This window comes from Hyperolius riggenbachi, chromosome 2 (assembly GCF_040937935.1).
Source record: "Hyperolius riggenbachi isolate aHypRig1 chromosome 2, aHypRig1.pri, whole genome shotgun sequence".
In the NCBI taxonomy this organism is placed as follows: domain Eukaryota; kingdom Metazoa; phylum Chordata; class Amphibia; order Anura; family Hyperoliidae; genus Hyperolius; species Hyperolius riggenbachi.
In genome coordinates, this window is record NC_090647.1 from 486,969,272 (window position 1) to 486,992,323 (window position 23,052).

Sequence of the window (23,052 nt, forward strand, 5' to 3'; positions counted from 1 at the left end):
AATCGGCTGCCGGGTGCTGGAGGAAGCCCCAGGTAAGTAGATCTTTGTTTTTTATTTTTGCTCGGACCTTCCCTTTAAGCTTTAAGCTTACTGCTACTAAGTTTATGGCAATCTGAAAAAGGCCTTATTAAAATAAAAATAACACTATTTTTCCAGCAATCACCTGTTTTTCATCTTTAGAAATAGCCCTTTATGTGTTGTGAATAGCACTGCTTTCTGTAATATTAGCAGTTTTACTGTGTTTATTCCTGTTTTGCAGTTATGGTCCCTTCTGGGTGTTTCAATATCGACACAGTGAAGACTTGGAGCTTTACAGCCAGCAAAAAGTCTCTCTTTGGACAAAGCGTCATGCAGTTTAATCATGGTTCCGAGAAGGGGTAAGTCTGTGTTTTTGATCAAGGAATGCTGATTATGTCAACTGTCCAATAACCTCAGATTCAGTCTAGATTCCACCCAAAACATTTGTCATTAATTATGAATATCAGGATGAGGTGTAGCATCTGGGCCAGATTTGTTGGCAGGCCATATAGGCTGTAGCCTTGGGCGCGACAAGAGCTGGGGTGGTGTTGCAGGTGTCAGGAAATCAGCAGTTCCATGATCACCTGACAGTATGGAGCTGTTTTCTTCCTCCTTGCGTTTCTTGTGCATGCTCTGCTCTGACTCCCGCCCCTCCACACTGGCACTTAGGGGAGGGGCTGAGAAAAGCTGAACAGACCTAGGGGATTAGAGAAGGAGGACAGCACTGTTCAGACACTTAATTATGCAACAGCTGAGCTGCTTTCAGCTTCTTTGTTGCTCTGCCTACTAATCTACATGTACTTGCTAAATGCCTCTACACTGCTTTTAGGCCTCTTTCACTCCAAGACGTTGCGATTTAGGGGACGTTAAGGTCGCATAACGTGCCCCTAACGCAACGCATGGTGGTGTTGAAGTTGGACGTCAGATTTAGCCGCGTTATGCGGCTCTTGGTGCGCCGTTTTCGTTCTATACTGGGAAGTCCGGATCTTTTCAATGATTCAATGATCTTTGAACCAAATTTTTGAATCATTTGCAGCAGAGTGAGATGTGCAGGAGAATGAGGGCACATTGAGGGTGCTAATGGGGAAGGAAAAGATGCAGCAGGAAGATTGTGCTTGTGCACAGAAGCTGCAGTTCCTGTTTCTTCCAGACATCCACTGTGAACCGAATCGTTCATTGTGATGATCCGCATTATTCGACTCACGACACTACAGTGCAGTGAAAATTAATTAGCTATGTGGCTAGGAACAATAGCGAACTTTCCCCTTACTGAGCATGTGCAAGCAGTGTAACGCAGCAAAGTACCAGTATAACGCACAGCATGCTGCACTTTCATTAAACGTGCAGCGTTATACTCTAATGCAACGTGTGCACTGTGAACAGCACATTGATTTTTCACTGCTGTGAGCTGGGCTATGTTACAGGCTGCTGTAACGTGGGACTTTAACGTCCCACTGTGAAAGCAGCCTTAAACTATCTTCACCAGGCCCATTGCCGACCAGAAAAATTTTTCACCCCAGACATCCATGCATGCTATAATATCACCTTCCAGAAAGTTTTCCTGCAAAGTGTATCACTCCCTCATACTCAGAAATCCTCAGTACTCTAGCAATTATAGCAAAAATATTGCCTTTCTTTGCAGTGCGATGCGATGCGATGCTAGGTACAAACGATACAATTTTCCATCTGATTGACGGGATTGAGACGATTATTTTCAACATGTGTGATTGGCTCCTGCTTGATAATGGGATTGATTTTGGGTTAAGTTATTATTGGAAAATTGATCCCTTAATTCATTGGGAGCAGTGTGGACACACAATGCAACTTCCTATCAGATTACCAGTTGATCTGAAAGGAAATTGCATTGTGTGCACCCAGCAGTGGCATACCTAGGGCATTTGACACCCGGTGCTGGGTATTAACCACTTGCCGACCGCGCACTCATACCGCACGGCGGCAAAGTGGCAGCTGCAGGACCAGCGACGCAGTTCTGCGTCGCCGGCTGCAGGCTAATTAATCAGGAAGCAGCCGCTCGCGCGAGCGGCTGCTTCCTGTCAATTCACGGCGGGGTGCTCCGTTAATAGCCTGCGGGCCGCCGATCGCGGCTCGCAGGCTAAATGTAAACACAAGCGGAAATAATCCGCTTTGTTTACATTTTTACAACGCTGCTACAGTAGCAGCGTTGTAGTTGATCAGCGATCCCCGGCCAATCAGCGGCCGGGGATCGCTGTCACATGACAGCGGGGAGCCTATTAGAGGCTGCACAGGACAGATCTGTTCCTGTGCAGCCTCCGATCTCTCAGGCAGGGAGGGAGAAGAGGGAGGGGGAGAATGTCGCCGCGGAGGGGGGCTTTGAGGTGCCCCCCCCGCCACCCACAGCATGCAGAAGCGATCACACCCCCCCAGCACATCATCCCCCTAGGGGGGGAAAAAAGGGGGGCGATCTGATCGCTCTGCATGCCAGCTGATCTGTGCTGGGGGCTGTAGAGCCCACCCAGCACAGATCTGAAAATACAGCGCTGGTCCTTAAGGGGGGGTAAAGGCTAGGTCCTCAAGTGGTTAAAAGACACCCTTGTCCACCAAAAGAAAAAGAAGGCGTGTTAACTTTGATAAGGCGTGCTATTTGTCTCAGTGAATGAAGCCCTATGTATTAAAATGCATGCAAACGCATTTCCAGAATTGCAAATCAGGCAAGATAAATGCACACAAGAACGCAGATGCAGTGTAATGGTGTAACGTAAAAACATTTGCATTTCTGCAAAGCTCAAGCATTTGCGCAGCCTTTTGCTATAAGAAGAAAAATACACCATCATCCTTCTAAAGCAGAAACTTTTTTCACAGTTTCATAGTACATCAAACAAATCAGATGACTAACTGTTGAGAAGCCTGATTGCCATCTCCTGTGGCCTCATCTTACCTAAAAATCCCAGATGGCAAGCGGGGAAAACTAAAGTTGTCGTATTGCCTGCCCCCCCCCTTCCTCCAATCTGCCTTAGCTTGTCTTTGATATATATATTTGTGTCTGTATTTTTAAATTTTGTTTCATTATTTCTGTAGTTCTGGTGTCACATGTGAGACAGAGAAACTTTAGTATAACTGAGCTTAGTGTTTTCAGAGTGTGTGAGTGTGATTAGTATCACTGTGGTTTTTTTTTTTTATCATTGCAGTACTGGTATGACTCACAATGCAGTCCTGTCTCTTACATTCTGTAGCAGTTAAAGGGATACTGTAGGGGGGTCGGGGGAAAATGAGCTGAACTTACCCGGGGCTTCTAATGGTCCCCCGCAGACATCCTGTGTTGGCGCAGCCACTCCCCAATGCTTCGGCCCTGCCTCCGGTTCACTTCTGGAATTTCTGACTTTAAAGTCAGAAAACCACTACGCCTGCGTTGCCGCGTGTCCTCGCTCCCGCTGATGTCACCAGGAGTGTACTGCGCAGACACAGACCATACTGGGCCTGCGCTGTGCGCTCTTGATGACATCAGCGGGATCGAGGACACGGCAACGCAGGCGCAGTGGTTTTCTGACTTTAAAGTCGGAAATTCCAGAAGTGAACCGGAGGCGGGGCCGGAGCATCGGTGAGCGGCTGCGCGGGCACAGGATGTCTGCGGGGGACCATTAGAAGCCCCGGGTAAGTTCAGCTCATTTTCCCCTGACCCCCCTACAGTATCCCTTTAAAATAAACTAGCTAAAAATGTTGTCTCAATGTATGAGTGAAATGCTGCATTTATGTAGCTCTGTAACTTGCAAGGATTAATGGCCACTGGCGTAACAATAGGGGATGCAGCTCCCGCACCCGCCGGGGGGGGGGGCAGTTTAGGGTGGCAGGGGGGGTCACAGCATGAGGGTAAAGAATGAGCACACATCGGCGGGGAGGGGGCACAGTCTCCCCCCTCCCTCACTTTGGGCTCTCCCCTCACTGCGCTCCCCTCCTGCACCAATCATCAGTGGCAGCAGGCGGCGGGCAGGAACACATACCTCCATCCACGTGCCGGAGGTTCCGATTTCTAAGTGTCTGATGCTACTTTCTGTTTAAACAGGAAGTAGCGTGAGGCAATTAGAGATGGACCTCCGCAGTGAATGGAGGTATGTGTTCCTGCCCACCTCCTGCTGCCACTGATGATTGATGCAGGAGGGGAGCGCGCTGAGGGGAGAGCCCGAAGTGAGGAAGGGGGGAGACTGTGCCCCCTCCCCGCCGATGTGTGGCCACGCTTTCCCCTCATTCTGTGACCCCTCCTGCCCCCCAATACGGCCCTGAGCAGGCCGGGGGGGGGGGGGGGGGCTTCCAAATTTTTGCCCTTTTAATGGTAAACATTATTTTGGCTTGCTTCCCTTGTTTTTATGTATATATAAAATTAATCCATTTTATAATATTACAAAAGGCCCCTTCACACTTATTGCAAGATAGGGTGACCAAACACCAGGGCTGGTTCTATCATGAAACAAGGTTAAACATTTGCATCAGGCGCAGAGATTACAGGGGCAGCATTTTAGTACTGTGTTTACACTAACAGCATTGCATATCAGAGTAGGAGGAGAAATGAGAGGAGAGCGAGGTGAAGAGGTCCTCATTGGGGAATGATACTGATTCTGATTCTGATCAGAGAAATAGAAAACATAAAAATCTTTATTATTGTCATCAGGGCCGGATTTACAACTCAGGAGCCTGTAGGCACAGGCCTTCTGGCGCCCTAAACTCCACCCCTCAACATGTCACACCCCCAAGTAAAAAATATACTGCACTCTAATCTCTTCATCATGTCACTGAGGGCCTGAGCCCACTGCCGTGTTTTAAATAAAAAACAAAAAAAAACATCAACGCATGCATTTTTTAAATGTGTTTTCCTCTGCTGCAGCCTGCACCCCCACCAATATTACACTATATCAGCCCCTCTGCTGCAGCTGACATACACACTGCTGACACTGACACACACCTCTGACACAAACACACTCGCATGCACACACCTCTGACACAAACACTCGCATGCACACACCTCTGACACAAACACTCGCATGCACACACCTCTGACACAAACACTCGCATGCACACACCTCTGACACAAACACACTCGCATGCACACACCTCTGACACAAACACACTCGCATGCACACACCTCTGACACAGGAGGGGGGTGGAAGGGAGGATGACTGGAGCCTAGAGGAGCAGGAATGAACTGTCAGTCACCCAATGCCCTGCACTCTGCATAGCCGGAACATAACAGTGCGGTCCCCCATGTATATGTATGTATAATGTAATAAATAGCATGTACCAGGCAGGAGTGTGATCGCAGGGTGTACAAGCGCTGCTCTCTGCCTCAGATGCAGGTGTCCCGTGCTGTGCTCCATTCTCCTTTTTCTTCCTCTGATGTAGAATGCAGGAAGGGGCATTCTGTCCTGCTGGCAGCGGCTCTGCATACACAGGTGGCGACCTTCCATAGTGAAAGGGTCCTGACTTGATGACCTCATCAAGCAAGGGCGCTTAAAGACACACTGCAGAAGATTGCCGTCACTGTAATGCAGAGCCACCGGAGGGACAGAGCGCCGCTGCCTGCTTCCTACATCAGAGAGATAGAGGAGAAAGGCGCACAGCATGAGGACACTTGCATCAGAGGCGGGGAGGAGCGCGGTAGGGGGAAATCTTCATGGTGCAAAGGGAGCACAACAGCTGCGCCTTGTAGCTCGCCAGGGAGGCATTCTGGGGCCCGCCCCTTCCACTTAAAGGCGCCTGTAGGCACGTGCCTACAGTGCCTTATGGGAAATCCGGCCCTGATTGTCATTGTAACAACCAAAGTTGTACAACGAAATTCTAAAGTGCAATTTTCCAGCTAAGAAGCTTGTTGTGCTGTGTGAGGAGTCTGACAGTGAGTATTTAGGGGGGAGGCAGGAGGGTTGCAGTGTTTTATTTGACTTGCACATCAGAAGGGTGGTGGTACTGCTGTCAGGGCCAGATTTCTGGAAAGGCCACAAAGGCCATGGTCTAGGGCACTGAAAAAGCAGAGGGATAAAAGGACAGCAGGACCTGGGAAGAGATAAGAGGCTGCATGTCAAAATAAATCATCAACCTGGCCTTGGGTGCTGGAAAGTACAAATCCGGCCGACTGCTGTCCTGACTGAGAAGGAAAGGAGTGGCTGAGGGTGAGCAGTTTGTGTGTCACAGACTCACAGCCAGGGTTGAGGGGTTGGGGGGAGGGGGGTCATCCTCACAAGTTTGCCTCAGGCAGCAAAAAGTCTAGAACCAGCCCTGCCAAACACCCTTAAAGGATACATCCAAGCTTAAAAAAAAAATAAAAGACCCACTTACCTGGGGCTTCCTCCAGCCCGTGGCAGCCGTCCTGTGCCCTCGCCACAGCTCTGATGGCTCCCAGGCTTCTCCGCTGGCACAGCCGCCCTCACCAGGTCGGGTTCCGGTCGGCTTCTTCTGCGCTCCAGGTGGAGATCTTTAAACCTGACTCCACTTGGGTACTGGAGCTATCGATGGCAAAGCCACGAGGTACCAACATACACCTCTCCCAAAAGAGGGTGAAAAGCAGAAAAGGGGGCACCCTTAGATTAAAACAGCGAAAAAATTGAAAAATAGAGGTGGCTTACCTCAATAACGACACGTTCATATAACAATGAATCTTAATATGCACAGGCAACGCGTTTCATGGGTCTGTGCCCACTTCCTCAGGCCGCATAAAGTGCCAAAGTTGTATCAGAGCCAGGTACGGAGCACCTCTATTTTTCAAAAATTTTTTAGCTGTTTTTAACTCAGTTTCATCTACTTCTGGGCGCCTCTTACCTCTTTTGTGCTTTCACACTTATGTGCGGTGCTTTCACGCATGGCAACAGGAAAGTCCTCTGACTTTTATGTTACCATTTAGTCAGTAAAGAGCTCCTACGATGTAACGCGCCTGGGAGCATTTTATCAAACGAAACAAGCGTTTTTCCCATATGGCTAATTTGTGCTAGTGTACGGATTCACACTGAATCACAACCCCAGTCATGCTGCAATTGACTGGTTAATCGCTCAGGCATTTACCACTTCTACTAGGCTGAAAATGCATGCCCTGCGTCCAAACAAATTCTACATTTATTATACTATGGAGAAACTTTAGCTTCCACTACTATAGTTTGCATGCAAAGTTTAATATACTGGACACTTACACCACAATGAGGTAAACCTCCGGGCAAGAGGCCTAACCTAAGTTAAAGCAACATATGTATAACATCATTAAATTTCGGCTACACCATGCACCCTTTTTCAGGCCACATTTTTTGATGTATGCCATCATGGTGACCTCAGCTATTCCATTTACATTTTATGGGCACAGTTGTGCCTTCAGAAGGTATACAATTATTGTTTATGTAAATTGGTCCCTAAAGGCTGTAACATGTGGATTGTTGGTCATGCATGTCATTTTCACCCATTTTCATGTCTTCTTTTTGCAGAGTTTATGTTTTTTCGCCTCTAAAAGATGCTGAAAAAAGGATATTTGATGGACTATTTAAATGTGCACTAATGAATACGGACTCGAGTTTACAGTGCAAAATGGACAACATTCCTCTTGCAGCAGGTATAGAACTCATCTGGCAGCTGTCACAGTGTTATTCTTTTCTGAGCTGAAATACTACTATAATCAGGGCAGGATTTACCAGAAGGCACTATAGTCAAGTGCCTACGGCGCCTGGTGATGGAAAGGCGGCTCACTCCCCAACCTGAGCACCTCCCTCCTTCCCTATGCAGAGTCCTGATAAGAATGTAAATGAGAGATTACCCACCCTACTGTCAGCATTCCACTGATGAGTCAGGGGCACTTCTAGCTACTTAATACTGAGGTTCCTCTAGCTACCTGCGGAATTGAGCGGGGAATCGATCGAGAGGGAGAATCGAGCTGCAAAATCGAGCCATGTATGCCCAGCATTATACTTGGGGGCACGTTTAGCTATTTAATACTGAGGGTACTTCTGACTACCGAATACTAAGGGTCACCTGTAGCCACCTATGAAGGGCAAGGGAAGTAAGGGAGAGGTGACAGCTGGGCCAGCCAGCACACTTGTGGTGCAGTTCAGTGGGGTTTTTTTAGGGTCCTGGAGGGCAAAGTCTAAGGTGCCAGAACATCTAGGCTTAAAGGCTCCTGTGAGGTAAATCCGGCCTTGTCTATAATCTTTTGAAAGCAGATCTATTTTTTAAATAATAGATTCCATGTTCCTACCATCTGCTAAAGTTCAGGCTGCCACTTAACCGGAGGGGATCCTAGTAACAATGGGGCCCCCAGGCAAAACAAATCTGTGCCCCCCTCCCCCAACAAGCACCTTCAAACCAGAAAGTGTCATGAGGGGCACTTTGTTGCAGCCAAATTTATCCCTAGGCCCCTGAGCCAGCTGCTGCCCCCCCCCCCCCCCCCTCTGACCACCACCCAACTTAACTGTGCTCCCTGGGGCCCCTGCAGAGTCTTTGGCAGAGCAGTGTCTCACCCATCCTGGCGGGCATGCGCCTCTGTCAGTCTATGATTCCATGCACTCCCCGATTTCATCCTTACAGGGGTGCGTCTCCTCTGTGACCCGACGCCTGTTATTACGTAATATGATGCCGCAGGTCACAGAGGAGATGCAGCCAGCGGTGGATGAAGATGGAAGTGCATGAAGCCACCCGCTGGAATAGGTGAGACGCTACACTGCCAACCACACTCTGCAGGGGCTCCAGAGAGCAACAGTTAAGTTGGGGGGAGACTCCTTGGGGGCCCCTACAGGCTCTAGGGCCCTGGGGAAATTGCCCCCTTTACCTCTATGGTAGCGTTGGCCCTGCCAGGGGCGCCTCAAGCCATTTTGTCACTCCAGGCGAGAAAACCTGTGGCGCCCCCCCCCCAATTGAAAATAATCGTAAGGCAGCAATGTTTCACCATAAAATAATCGTAATGCGCCAATGTTTCACCAAAAAATAATCATAATACAGCAATATTTTACCATAAAATAATCGTAATGCAGCAATGTTTCACCATAAAATAATCGGAATGCAGCAATCTTTCACCAGAAAATAATCGTAATGCAGCAATCTATTACCAGAAAATAATCGTAATACAGCAATCTTTCACCAGAAAATAATCGTAATGCAGCAATCTATCACCAGAAAATAATCGTAATGCAGCAATCTATTACCAGAAAATAATCGTAATACAGCAATCTATCACCAGAAAATAATCATAATACAGCAATCTTTCACCAGAAAATAACCGCTATGTGGGGAGCAGTCACCAGAAAATAATCACTATGTGGGGAGCATTCACCAGAAAATAATCGCTATGTGGGGAGCAGTCACCAGAAAATAATCGCTATGTGGGAGCAGTCACCAGATAATAATCGCTATGTGGGGAGCAGTCACCAGAAAATAATCGCTATGTGGGAGCAGTCACCAGATAATAATCGCTATGTGGGGAGCAGTCACCAGAAAATAATCGCTATGTGGGAGCAGTCACCAGATAATAATCGCTATGTGGGGAGCAGTCACCAGATAATAATCGCTATGTGGGGAGCAGTCACCAGAAAATAATCGCTATGTGGGAGCAGTCACCAGATAATAATCGCTATGTGGGGAGCAGTCACCAGAAAATAATCGCTATGTGGGGAGCAGCCACCAGATAATAATCGCTATGTGGGGAGCAGCCACCAGAAAATAATCGCTATGTGGGGAGCAGTCACCAGAAAATAATCGCTATGTGGGGAGCATTCACTAGATAATCGTTATGTGGGGAGCAGTCACCAGATAATCGCTATGTGGGGAGCAGTCACCAGAAAATAGTCGCTATGTGGGGAGCATTCACCAGATAATAATCACTATGTGGGGAGCAGTGACCAGAAAATAATCGCTATGTGGGAGCAGTCACCAGATAATAATCGCTATGTGGGGAGCAGTCACCAGAAAATAATCGCTATGTGGGAGCAGTCACCAGAAAATAAACCTGTAAAATAAGAAAAAATCACTCACCTGGCCGGCCCCTGATGATCCTCCAGCGACGATCCTCCTGCAGCGGCAGCCGGTGTGAATCTCCCGCACTGACAGGCAGAGAGCAGGGCTATGGCAAGATGGCGCCCGAAGCCCTGTACTGGAGACACAAACAGTCTCCAGTGCAGGGCTTCGGCAGCCATCTTGCCGTAGCCCTGCTCAGCCTCCGGGAGGCAATCCCCGCAGTGGGTTGCGGGGATTTCACCCGGACTTTAAAAAAAACGGCACAGGTCGGAAAAAGAGGACCTGTCCGGGGAAAAGAGGACGCCTACGCCTGGTCACCCTAGCCAGGGGGAACCAAGGATGCTGCGCAGAGCCGCAGACAAGCAGCGCCAGGGGACTCAGCAGGAGGGCAATTAGGATCCGGGGGCGGAGTTAGAGGCGGCGCCGCCGCCGGGCACAAGAGAATCAGAGGACCTGGGTCATGCGGCTGGCCGGCTGCTGCTATGAAGAGGGGGCTGGTCAGGCTAGAGGAGGAGGAAAAGGGTGGGACCAGAGCGTCATGCCTATTGGCTGGGGGAGAGCATAGAGGCGGCATCAGCAGCGGAGCTCGTGGTTCATCATGTAAACAAACCACGGGCTCCAAGTTGTCACACACAGTGTGTAGTAGCGGCGAATCTTCCCCCGCAGCGGCGCTTCCCCCCATCTTGCCGCTCCAAGCCGTTGCCTGGCTTGCCTTACGCTAGGAGCGCCCCTGGGCCCTGCACATACCTTCACTTCAGCAAAAGGCTACAGAAGGTGTGTGGCATAGACTGCTACACTGCTAAAAAGTGCAAAGCCCCATTTTTAGAGTAATTGGGTTAAAAGTTAAAAATGGGATGCAGAGAAGGCTTTTGACAGGCTTTCATGGCCATTTTTACTTAAAGTCATGGAACGTCAAGGTTTTTGTGGATTCTTTATGACCTTAATACGCTACTTATACTCCTCTCCATCTACAATGGTCAATCTTCCCTTTGCTCCATCATCCCCCTTCCCCATAACGAATGGCATACGCCAGGGGTGTCCCCTCTCCCCACTTTTGTTTGCCATAAGTATTGAACCCCTGGCGTGTGCCATTAGACAAAATCATTACTGGACATCATTACTGGACATTACTGGAATCAAACAGAATACTCAGGAATATAAAATATCACTTTTCGCAGATGATATATTGTTAACATTAACCAATCCTCTCACCTCTATCCCTCCCGGTTTCACATTCAGTATTAAAGGAAAGGTTCAGGGAGGGTGGGCAAAAAATAAAAATCAAATTCCACTTACCTGGGGCTTCCTCCAGCCCGTGGCAGGCAGGAGGTGCCCTCGCCGCCGCTCCGCAGGCTCCCGGTGGTCTCCGGTGGCGCGCCCGACCTGGCCAGGCCGGCTACCAGGTCGGGCTCTTCTGCGCTCCAAGGCCCGGAACTTCTGCGTCCCACGCCGGCGCTCTGACGTCATCGGACGTCCTCCGTGCTCTACTGCGCATGCGCAGTAGTTCTGCGCATGCGCAGTAGAGCCCGGAGGACGTCCGATGACGTCAGAGCGCCGGCGTGGGACGCAGAAGTTCCGGGCCTTGGAGCGCAGAAGAGCCCGACCTGGCAGCCGGCCTGGCCAGGTCGGGCGCGCCACCGGAGACCACCGGGAGCCCTGGAGCGGAGGCGAGGGCACCTCCTGCCTGCCACGGGCTGGAGGAAGCCCCAGGTAAGTGGAATTTGATTTTTATTTTTTACCCACCCTCCCTGAACCTTCCCTTTAAGGGAATTCTAATCCATCTCAGGCTTTAAACTCAATCAAGACAAATCTGAAGCACTCCCCATCAAAATGCCTCTGACAATGCTACATAACTTAAAACAACCCTTCCTTTATAAGTGGAAGATACATTCTATTAAATACCTAGGAATCCAATTAACATCCACCTACACTACCTTGTACAAGGCTAATTTCCCCTCATTGATACAATCCATTTTACAAGATCTACATAAATGGACAGCTTACAAAATCTCATGGATAGGTAGGATCTACTCTTTAAAAATGAATATACTGCCACGCCTATTATATTTATTCGAGACTTTACCTGTTCAAGTTCCCTCTCTACAGTTTAAGGTTTTACAACGAGCCTTTTTAAAATTTGTATGGAATAATTCTAAACCAAGGATCCATTCCTCTGTTCTTCTAGCTTCTAGGAAACAGGGGGGTTTGGGTCTGCCTCAATTGAAACTATATTATCAGGCCGCTCACTTACGCCAACTTACTGAATGGTCAGATTTGAAAACATATACTAAATGGGGCCTTATTGAGGCATTCAGCATCTACCCAATCTCTCTAGCTTCTCTGATATGGTCTCCATCTACTCCCAAACTTCCCCACATTAAACTCCTTCCTACGATTAAATTTACTCTTCAAATATGGCACTCAACAGTTTTGGAAGCTAACCTCAGATCTCCAATATTTCCTTTATATCCTATATTAGGAAACCCTGCTTTTACTCCGGGTATGATAGAAAATTTCATGGGTCGATGGTTCAATCTTAAATATACCAATTTTCATAAGTGGACGAATGTTCTAACTAGAAAACTCCTCACTAAAACTACATTAGAGGAGAAAATAACATTCACACCACAATTGTCCATGGAATATAATCAAATTAGCTATTTCCTTAGAACTCTTACCAGGGGAGTGGATCTTCTTCCTACATTTACTCCTTTTGAAAGATTATGTGATATTAAAGGACATCAAAAAGGACTTATCTCTGCAATTTATATGCTACTCCTGGACAACTCTGGTTCTATCAAACCTAAACACTTATATATGACCAAATGGGAACAAGCTCTTGGACAATCCCTAGAAATGGAAGACTGGGCCGCAATATGGGAGAATGCTAAAAAAAACATCAATATGTACGCAAGTAAAAGAAAATATTTATAAATTGATTTTTCGGTGGTATAGAACAGTGTTTCTCAACATTTTATAAGTGTGTACCCCTTTTAAAAGCCTGTACTCATCGAGTACCCCCTAGCATAGTAAACATGATCACAAGTACCCCTTGACAAATATATATTTAATCGTAGTACATGATAATTGGTTCTAAACAATGTGCAAGCATTTATTATTGCTTTTAATTAGCTAAAATACTAATTTGATGTTGTTTAAATAAGAATTATAATTTTCTAAATCTCTAAATTTGTTATTCTTGGTTAAGTATATCAAGCCCGAGTACCCCCTGGACCCATCAGAAGTACCCCCTGGGGTACGCGTACCGCATGTTGAGAACCTAGGGTATAGAACACCTGAAGTACTATCAAAAATGAACCCTGATGTTTCCAATCAATGTTGGAGGGGTTGTAATCAGTTAGGCTCTCTAGAGCACATTTTTTGGTATTGTCCAATAGTTCAACCATTATGGGCTGAAATCCAATCCTTAATAGCAAGGGTAACAAATTCTGATATTACTTTAGACCCTCTCTATATGCTCCTAGGCATACCGATACCAGGAATAAAGAAATATACGATGAGACTGGTTACACATATACTGACTGCTACTAGATTATCTATAGCTTCTCATTGGCGTAAACCCCTCTCTTCTACAATATCTGCAGTTATTACAAAAATTAACTGGACTAAGGTTATGGAATATCTAACTTCTCTACTAAGGGATACAAAAGATAGATTTAAACAAATATGGGACCCATGGGAAACATACTTTCTTAATTATACTCCTCCCTGATAGGTGTTGGTACTCCTTAACCTTTACCAAAATGACCTAAGGGACGATACATGGGGAACAATACTTACATGAGGATCATAAAGACTACTGTGACTGGCTTAATTAATGTATTCTATATTGACTCATGCTTCTTTTTGCTTCCCCTCCTTAGTGGGGCTCAACTCACAATGCAAGTGTTATGTGTTTCTCCTCCACAGTGATGGACAGACCAAATGAACAAATATCTATATGTTATACTAGATTATCTATATATATAATAGACTAAGTGCCTCAACCTTCAAACAAGAAGAAGAAGTACTTTGCATGAGAAAATTTATGCGTGCTCAAACACCAAGTTTACGGCCTCTTTTCCACGGACTGTTGAGCTGTGTGCTCAGCAAGCAGTTACCAGGCAGCAGTGAGCAGATACCAGGTAGCAACAAGCAGTTACCAGGCAGCAGCAAGCAGTTATCAGTCAGCAGTGAGCAGATACCAGGCAGCAACAAGCAGTTACCAGGCAGCAGCAAGCAGTTACCAGGCAGCAGTGAGCAGATACCAAGCAGCAACAAGCAGTTACCAGGCAGCAGCAAGCAGTTACCAGGCAGCAGTGAGCAGATACCAGGCAGCAACAAGCAGTTACCAGGCAGCAACAAGCAGATACCAGGCAGCAGCAAGCAGATACCAGGCAGCAGCAAGCAGTTACCAGGCAGCAGCAAGCAGTTACCAGGCAGCAGCAAGCAGTTACCAGGCAGCAGCAAGCAGTTACCAGGCAGCAGCAAGCAGTTACCAGGCAGCAGTGAGCAGTTACCAGGCAGTTGTGAGAGTTTGAGAGCCATTTCACTGCCTATTCACAGTCCATGGAAAAGAGGCCTTACCCTAGCAAGTCTGACATTGCAAATCTGGCCTAATTGGCTATTCATGAGGCAATGCTCATGCAAATGCATGCACAAACCAATACCACAAAGCAGTCACCCTGCTACATGCTACATTAGCACTATCCGGCTTAGTGCACACCAGAGCGGTTCGGCAGCGTTTTGCGATCCACTTGCGGCTGCGGATACGCTTGGGTAATGTATTTCAATGGGCTGGTGCACACCAGAGCGGGAGGCGTTTTGCTGAAACGCATACTCCCGAGGTGAGGCATTTTTTGGATTGCGGAGGCGTTTCTGCCTCTAATGTAAAGTATAGGAAAAACGCAAACCGCTCTGAAAAACGGCAGTTCAGAGCGGTTTTGCAGGCGTTTTTGTTACAGAAGCTGTTCAGTAACAGCTTTACTGTAACAATATATGAAATCTACTACACCAAAAACGCTTTACATAACCGCAAAATGCTAGGTGAAATGCTACAGAAAAATAAGAAAAAGCGTTTCAAAATCTGCTAGCATTTTGCGGATCTGCTAGCAGTTTTTGGTGTGCTCCAGGCCTCCAGGAGCGCCACGGGGAGGATTCCCAATGCCCCCTTTTTATACAACTGGGGGGACCGCAGGGTCCCAGGCTCTCTCACTGCCTGGAAACCACAGCGGCACCCCGGAGGGGGAGGCTGGGTGGCGTGGACGACCCCCCCCCCCCAAGTGTGGCCAGCGCCGGGGAGAGCCGTCTGCACCCACCTCCCAATATTAAAAACAGGCACTGGTACTTATCCGTTAGCCGGGCGCATCCGGCAGGTGGCGCTAATTACTATTCCCCCTCCAGGCCGACATGGATAGTAGGGAAAGATGTAACTCTGGTGGAGTTTTGTCGCCACCTGCCGGATGCGCCCGGCTAACGGATAAGTACCCAGGCACTTACCTTAATGTCCATTGCGTTCTGCTACATGCGCATTAATTTGGGGGCACCACATGAGAAAGGAGAGAAGCATGGGTCACCCCGAGCTTTAGAGCTCAGGGCTGGCTCACATACAGCACTCCAGAGGGGCGGGGGAGGACAGGCGCACTCACTCCAGGGTTCACACCACCGGAGCAAGCCATCCACCACCTGCCTCCAAAGGATACAAACTGCACAAAATGCTTTCCATGAGAAAATTAATGCGCATGTAGCAGAACCCAATGGACGTTAAAGGGACTCCGAGCTCTGATTAAAAATAAAATTTGAACTTACCCGGGGCTTTCTCCATCCCAGCCCTGGTCGGGACGTCCCACGCCGGCCTCCTGGCTCTTCTCCCGGCGGCTATCCGCATAGCGCGGACAGGCCGGGCCCCCGGGCGACACTGGCGAGTGTCGGGGCTTCTCCTTCCCTATACGTCACGAATGACGTCACACGCCGGCCGCCGCACGTCATGACGGCGGCCGGCGTGACAGCACGGCGCATGCGCGGTTTAATCGCGCATGCGCCGTGCTGTCACGCTGGCCGCCGTCATGACGCGCGGCGGCCGGCGTGTGACGTCATTCGTGACGTATAGGGAAGGAGAAGCCCCGACTCTCGCCAGTGTCGCCCGGGGGCCCGGCCTGTCCGCGCTATGCGGACAGCCGCCGGGAGAAGAGCCAGGAGGCCGGCGTGGGACGTCCCGACCAGGGCTGGGATGGAGAAAGCCCCGGGTAAGTTCAAATTTTATTTTTAATCAGAGCTCGGAGTCCCTTTAAGGTAAGTGGCTGTTTTTAATATTAGGAGGTGGGTGCGGACGGCTCTCCCCAGCGCTGGCCACGCTTGGGGGGGGGGGCGGCTGCGCCACCCAGCCTCCCACTCCGGGGTGCCGCTGTGGTTCCCAGGCAGCGAGAGAGCACTTTGCAGTATTGGTTTTTTGACCCCGCATAGTTTGGCATGCGAAAGCAAATGCATATTTGCATGAGCATTGCCTCATGAATAGCCAATTAGGCCGGATTTGCAAAGCCAGACTTGCTAGGGTTAAACTTGGTGTTTGAGCACGCATACATTTTCTCATGGAAAGCCTACTTCTTCTTGCTTAAGGCTGCTTACACACCAAGACGTTACAGGCGCCTGTAACGCTCCCCCAACGCACAGCAATGTAACACAAGTGGGCTGTTCACACAGCCCACGTTGCGTTACATGTAACGCTGCACGTTCTGCGCAAAGTGCAGCATGCTACGGCGTTGGAGCGGCTATAGCCGCGTTAGACTGTTTGCACATGCGCAGTGGGGGCGGAGAGGAGGCGGGGAGAGCCAGCTACAGTAGCCGCGCACATAGCTACTTAATATTCACTGCACTGGCGGGCGCTGATTGGCCGGCGGGACCACGTGATGCGGAGTGTCTCGCTCCGCATCACGTGGTCCCGCTGGCCAATCAGCGCCACTCTGGGAGACATTATAGGAATCGAGCCGCCTAACGTGGCTCACTCTACCGTCGGCTCTTGCAGCACCATACATTGTGTTAGGTGCACGTTATGCGACCTTAACGTGGCACCTAATGCAACGTCTTGGTGTGCAAGAAGCCTCAAGGTTGAGGCACGTACTCTATTAGATAGATAGATGCGGCGTATGCTACGACGCGGGTTGGCTAGTATTTTATTATTTTCTCTCCTCATTATATTTTGCCTTGGTTCTATTAATAATTGAAAAAGTTAGATAATACAAACTCATTAGATAACTCATATACTATTTCTTCAACTTTATTGTATTTTAAACATGATATGTATCTTTTTGCTAATATGGACATATATTGAAATTTTTTAAACGTTTGTATGATACAATATACGTTTAATAAAAACAGTGTTACAAAAAAAAAAGTTAAAAATGGGGTAGAAGAGGAGAGGTTGCAATGTGATAAAAATTGGAGACATACCTTAAGAGAGGAAAGCCTCTGGATCCTACTGAGGCTTCCCTCACTGATCTGTAGCCCGCGATTGCTGAGCGCGGCCCCCAATCCATAATGGGGCCGTGCAGCTCTTCTTCCTGAAGCTGGGCCCCGTGAGCCCGCCCGGCATGCACAGTACCATGGAGCCTGTGGCTCTGGCTTACTGTGTATGCACGGGACGGGCTGGGTCGGCTGTTGCGTGGCAACACTGGAGGAAGAAGAGCTGTGTGGCCCTGATATGATTAACAACAATGCATTGCAGCTAATCTTCTGGGGGGCCTGAATATTTGGCTCAGGTATGGCCGCTTGTTCATGCCCCACCCTAAGTCAATGAAGATTTTCTATCTAGCCCGAACAATATTTTTGATCGATTTTAGTTTAAAATCGTGCACGTGAGAGCAATTGATTCCTGGCAGATGGATAGAGATTTTCTATCTGGTCTGACTATTTTTTTATTTTATTTTATTGAATCTTAACCTAAAATAGAAAATATCATTCATACTAGATGGAAACTCTTTGTCGGTCTCTTTGGTGGTGGGTCTGGGAGAGTTGTTGGGGTGGGTAAAAGGGGAAGGGGGGAGGGCATAAGTAAAGTTGCTAATGTACTCAGTAATTTCTAGCTACGCCCCTGCATGGAAGCAGTGCAGTCACAGTCAGGGTGAGGTCAGAGCATCTGATCTACATACTGTACATGGATTCTGGAAATATTATTCCAAATCAACAAGGCAATTCAGTGGTGGTCTGCTGTGAGCAGAGCCGGGACAAGGTCCTCCAGCACCCAAGGTTGAGACACCAAAGTGCGCCCCTCCATCCCTGCCACCCCAGCGTCACACACTGATTGCTATTAGACTAAGAGACGCCACAGGGCCCCCAACCTCCCCAACACCTTAATATGTAGTTATCTGGCTTGCAGTCACTGCTATGTATCCCCTTTTCTTATTTCTTTCTGCTTCAAACACAATTAGGAATGACAGCTGAATGAATTCTGCGCCCCCTCCTACACTGCACCCCAAGGCTGGATCCTCTCCAGCCTATGCCTCGGCCCGGCCCTGGCTGTGAGTTATGGGTACATCCCATAATGTGAGATTTCCATCTGGGCCTTTTACTCATCAGGTCAGCAACTAACAAAGGAAAAGGAAAGCTATGAGGGAGGGGGAGTAAGAGAGAGAGGACCGGAATGATAAAGTAAGGAGGAAGTTAAAGGGAACTTGCAGTGATACGGATATGGAGGCTGCCATATGTATTTGCTTTTTAACATCACCAGTTGCCTGGCTGTCCTGCTGATCCCCTGCCTCTAATACTTTTAGCCACAGACCCTGAACAAGCACGCAGATTGCATGTTTGACTGGATTTGCTGCATGCTTGTTTCAGGTGTGTGATTCAGACACTGCTGATGCATGAGAGATCAGCAGAATGCCAGACACCAGGTATTAAAAGTATGGTAGCTTGAAATGTTAGCGAATTGCAGCAGATTATCAAATCTCAACAAATCTGTGTAATGGTGGCCATACATGGTACAATTTTTTCATACAATCTTACTATTTCTATGTAGTATAAGGGTAAATTAAGTGAATATACTGAAAGGATAATTTAGGCAGTTCCCTTATATTACATAGAAATGGTAAGATTGTATGAAAAAATTGTACCATGTATGGCCACCATAACACAGTACAGTACTGTAACTGAATGAGAAACCACACCTGTATGGCTTGTGTTTTCTCACTTCGTCTTTCATTACAGCTTCCTCGAAACACCTGCCTAACATGTGTTATTTGAAACAACTCATCTAAGTAGAAAAAAATGGATCATTTGGCAGATTAGGTTGCTACAGATTTGAGCAAATGAAACAGGAGTAAATTCTAGTACCTAGGTTCTCAACGTGTGGTGAGCGTACCCCAGGGGGTACTTCTGATGGTTCCAGGGGGTACTCAGGCTTGATATACTTAACTAAGAATAACAAATTTAGAGTTACAGAAAATGATGAATCTTATTTAAACAACACCGAATTAGTGTTTTAGCAAATTAAAAGCAATAGTAAATGCTTGGAAATAGTTTAGAACCAATTATCATGTACTACGATTAAATATATATTTGTCAAGGGGTACTTGTGATAATGTTTACTATGCTAGGGGGTACTTGGTGAGTACAGGGTTTTTAAAAGGGGTACATACCAATAAAATGTTGAGAAACACTGTTCTAGTACACACCTACAGGGACTGTCAGGTATACCTACCAGATTTTTGAGAAAGAAGGAAACCTAAGCCACACCCCTGTCACACCCCTAACCATGCCCCATGACACACCCCTAATCACGCATACCATAAAGATTTCATAAGAAAAATATGTTGTTTTATAATTCAAACCACACTCTGGTCCTTTCTATCCTGGTTCATTTTCCTTCATATTAACATTTTAAAATTAGTAATATATCAAGTTAAAGGATGGGAATAAAGTTTTAAGTCAATCAAACACATTTTTTAGTAGAGAAGTATATATATTTACATAGAAAGAGGGACAAAGTCCTGAAAGAGGGACAAATGAGGAGGAAAGAGAGACAGAGGGACAGGGCTCCCAAAGAGGGACTGTCCCTCCAAAAGAGGGACAGTTGGGAGCTATGTGTCAGGTGTAAACTCTAGTACACGTGTACAGGGACTGTCAGGTGTAAACTCTCATACACATGTACAGGGTGTAGACTCTTGTACACACCTACAGGGACTGTCAGGTGTAAACTCTCATACACACGTATGGGAACTGTTAGGTGTAAATTCTAGTACACACATATGGGGATTGTCAGGAGTAAACTCTAGTACACACATACGGGGACTGTCAGGAGTAAACTCTAGTACAAACGTACAGGGAATGTCAGGTGTAAACTTTCGTATACATGTAAGTGGACTGTCAGGTGTAAACTCTAGTACACATGTAAGGGGACTGTCATGTGTAAACTCTCTTACACATGTACAGGTACTGTCACCCAGCAGGCATCAGCACTTGATCCCTCGGGTGACAGTGCAGGGCCACAGAGGCTGTATAGATGCGTTCTGTTGCTATGGAAAGGGAGGTGGTCCAATGGAGCAGTGCATGACGGGAGGCTGCTATACACATTCTAGATTCTAAGCAAAGGTGACCTCAACTGGGCAAAAACCATCTAACGTGTTTTGCCCCAGTAGTCCCATGTAATCATTTAAGCAGTTAACAATTGCATATGGCACATGAGTTTGCATACCTCTGCACACCTGCTTTAAAGGATACCCGAAGTGACATGTGACATAATGAGATAGACATTTGTATGTACAGTGCCTAGCACACAAATAACTATGTTGTGTTCCTTTTTTTTTTTCTCTGTCTGAAAGAGTTAAATATCAGGTATTTAAGTGGCTGACTCAGTCCTGACTCAGTCAGGAAGTGACTACAGTGTGACCCTCACTGATAAGAAATTTCAACCATAAAACACTTTCCTAGCAGAAAATGGTTTCTGAGAGCAAGAAAGAGATAAAAAGGGGAATTTCTTATCAGTGAGGGTCACACTGTAGTCACTTCCTGTCAGGACTGAGTCAGCCACTTACATACCTGATATTTAACTCTTTCGGGCAGAGAAAGAAAAAAGGAACACAACATAGTTATTTGAGTGCTAGGCACTGTACATACACATTTGTACCTCATCATGTCACATGTCACTTCGAGTATCCTTTAAATGCAATGAATGTTTTGTTCTGCAGCTGCTGCTGCTCTATTAAAATGACACAGAACATGATTGCCTTTTAGCCAGCATGGTTAGAGATGGTATGAGCTTGATAATGGACTTGCTATTGAATCCCATTGTGCATAGTAATATCCCTTCCCTTATTTTAATAATCTGAGAAAATATATATTTTACATTTTAGGACAAGGCCAGGGGATTCGCAGTGTGCCATATCCTGTATTGTCTCAACACAGAAATTCTGATAGCATTTTAGTAAGTATATTTAAACAAGCTATAGACCAAAATGTACACATTAAAGTGTACTTTTCTTCAGTAAAATGTATTTGTATGTTCTCCTCAGAGGCATGGTTATCTACATACCACTACTTTCTCTCCGTGAAGTCCAATTATATAGATGGTTCAACTTCCTGCTTGTTGCATTAGTACAACAATATGCCCCCCCCCCCCCCCCCCCCAAAAAAAAAAAAGTTAGACACTTACCTAAGTAGAGGGAAGCCAGTTACCATTTGCAGGTAGCGCATGGCAATTTTACCAGTTCCTATGCCAGGTACCTAAACAATGGTATATTAGCAATGGGCGCGTTGCCTAGGTAAGGCAAGACAAACTATTTGCACAGCGCTGTGCAAATAGTTTGTCTTGCCACCTAGGCAACACACCCATTGCTACTATACGGCACACTATGGGCTTGATTCACTAAACCGTGATAATTCAAATATCACACCTTATCAAAGATATCTCACTGTAACAAACGTTGGAGAGGCAGCTGCGGTGAACAGCGCTACCACCGCGGCTGCCTCCAGCTCCCTGTCTAGCAATTTATCCATGCCTCAGGCGTCTAGCACGGCGACAAAGCACATAGGGTTGCTTTGTCGCATGCACGCACGAACAGACAGGACTTTTATGAGGGGAGGAGGCACGTCAGCTGACCGGCCGGTCGGCTGACGTCAGAGGAGCCGCTCGCCGCTCCTCATTGGCTGATAGGAGGGGGCGTGCCAGAGGAGTCTCCTCTGCTTCATAAGCCTAGCTAAATCACTCGCAACTTCTGCTGTTGCGAATACTTGGTGTTAGCGCTCAGACCCTTAGATAGTTCCGGTGTGCTTTGATCCGGGAGGAAACCGGGGATTTCACACAAGATAGGAATTGTTTGATAGCCTTAAAGATTATTCATTATTGTGTTATTATTTGTGCATGACTCTGCCTCGTTCTGACTACTCTTCTGCTTAGTGACTCTGTACCGCTGCCCATCTGATCTTGCTGCCAACTCTGTCTGTTTATACCTTCCTGTCTCTGCCTTCCGATTTTGTACTGCATCTGTCTGTCTGTTGCCAACCGGATCTGTCTGACTACTCTACTCTCACCAGAGGGCCCTTGACTCTGGTGAGAGGCACTGTACTGTTAGTACCCACCAGCTCCTCTAGTGAGGTATTGCTAAACCTATCAGTACTACAGTTGCACTAATCACACATTGTTATTTGTTGTCACATCAGCTTCTGATATACTGGTATTATAGTTGATTCTGCAGATCTCCATATAATCAGGTATATATCTGCATTATAGGTGATACTGCAGATCACCTAATAATCAGAATTCCGTTCCTTGCTGACACAAATCGTTACACTCACCTTATCAAAGTTAACACGCCTTATCAGAGTAGCATAGCGAGCGCTACAAACTCGTCCTGCCCTAAGCCCTGCGGGTTCGTAGCGCTCGCTATATTACTCTGATAAGGCATGTTAACTTTGAGAAGGTGTGATATCTTTGATAAGGTGTGATATTTGAGTTATTACAGTTTAGTGAATCAAGCTCTATGTAAATAGTGTTAAGCCTATAGTAAAGTAAGTAAAGTAAAATGCACATATATGCATTTGTGTGCATTTTTCTGGCCTAAGTTTCCCATTACCAAAAGCAACTGCCTTCTGGGGAAAAGT

At 47.1% G+C, this 23,052-nt stretch overlaps 1 protein-coding gene across 3 annotated transcripts in view; it reads left to right on the forward strand.

Annotated features, from left to right (window-relative positions):
• ITGAE (integrin subunit alpha E) overlaps positions 1-23,052 on the forward strand; it is a 170,972-nt gene that overhangs the window by 12,092 nt on the left and 135,828 nt on the right. For all 3 annotated transcript variants that reach the window (XR_011026492.1, XM_068270361.1, XM_068270362.1), the window contains exons 2-4: positions 260-377; positions 7,449-7,573; positions 21,306-21,376. Coding sequence is in view for 2 of the 3 variants with exons in the window: in XM_068270361.1 (XP_068126462.1) it covers positions 260-377; positions 7,449-7,573; positions 21,306-21,376 (314 nt within the window). In the remaining variant the exon portion in view is untranslated. The remainder of the gene's footprint in view (positions 1-259; positions 378-7,448; positions 7,574-21,305; positions 21,377-23,052) is intronic.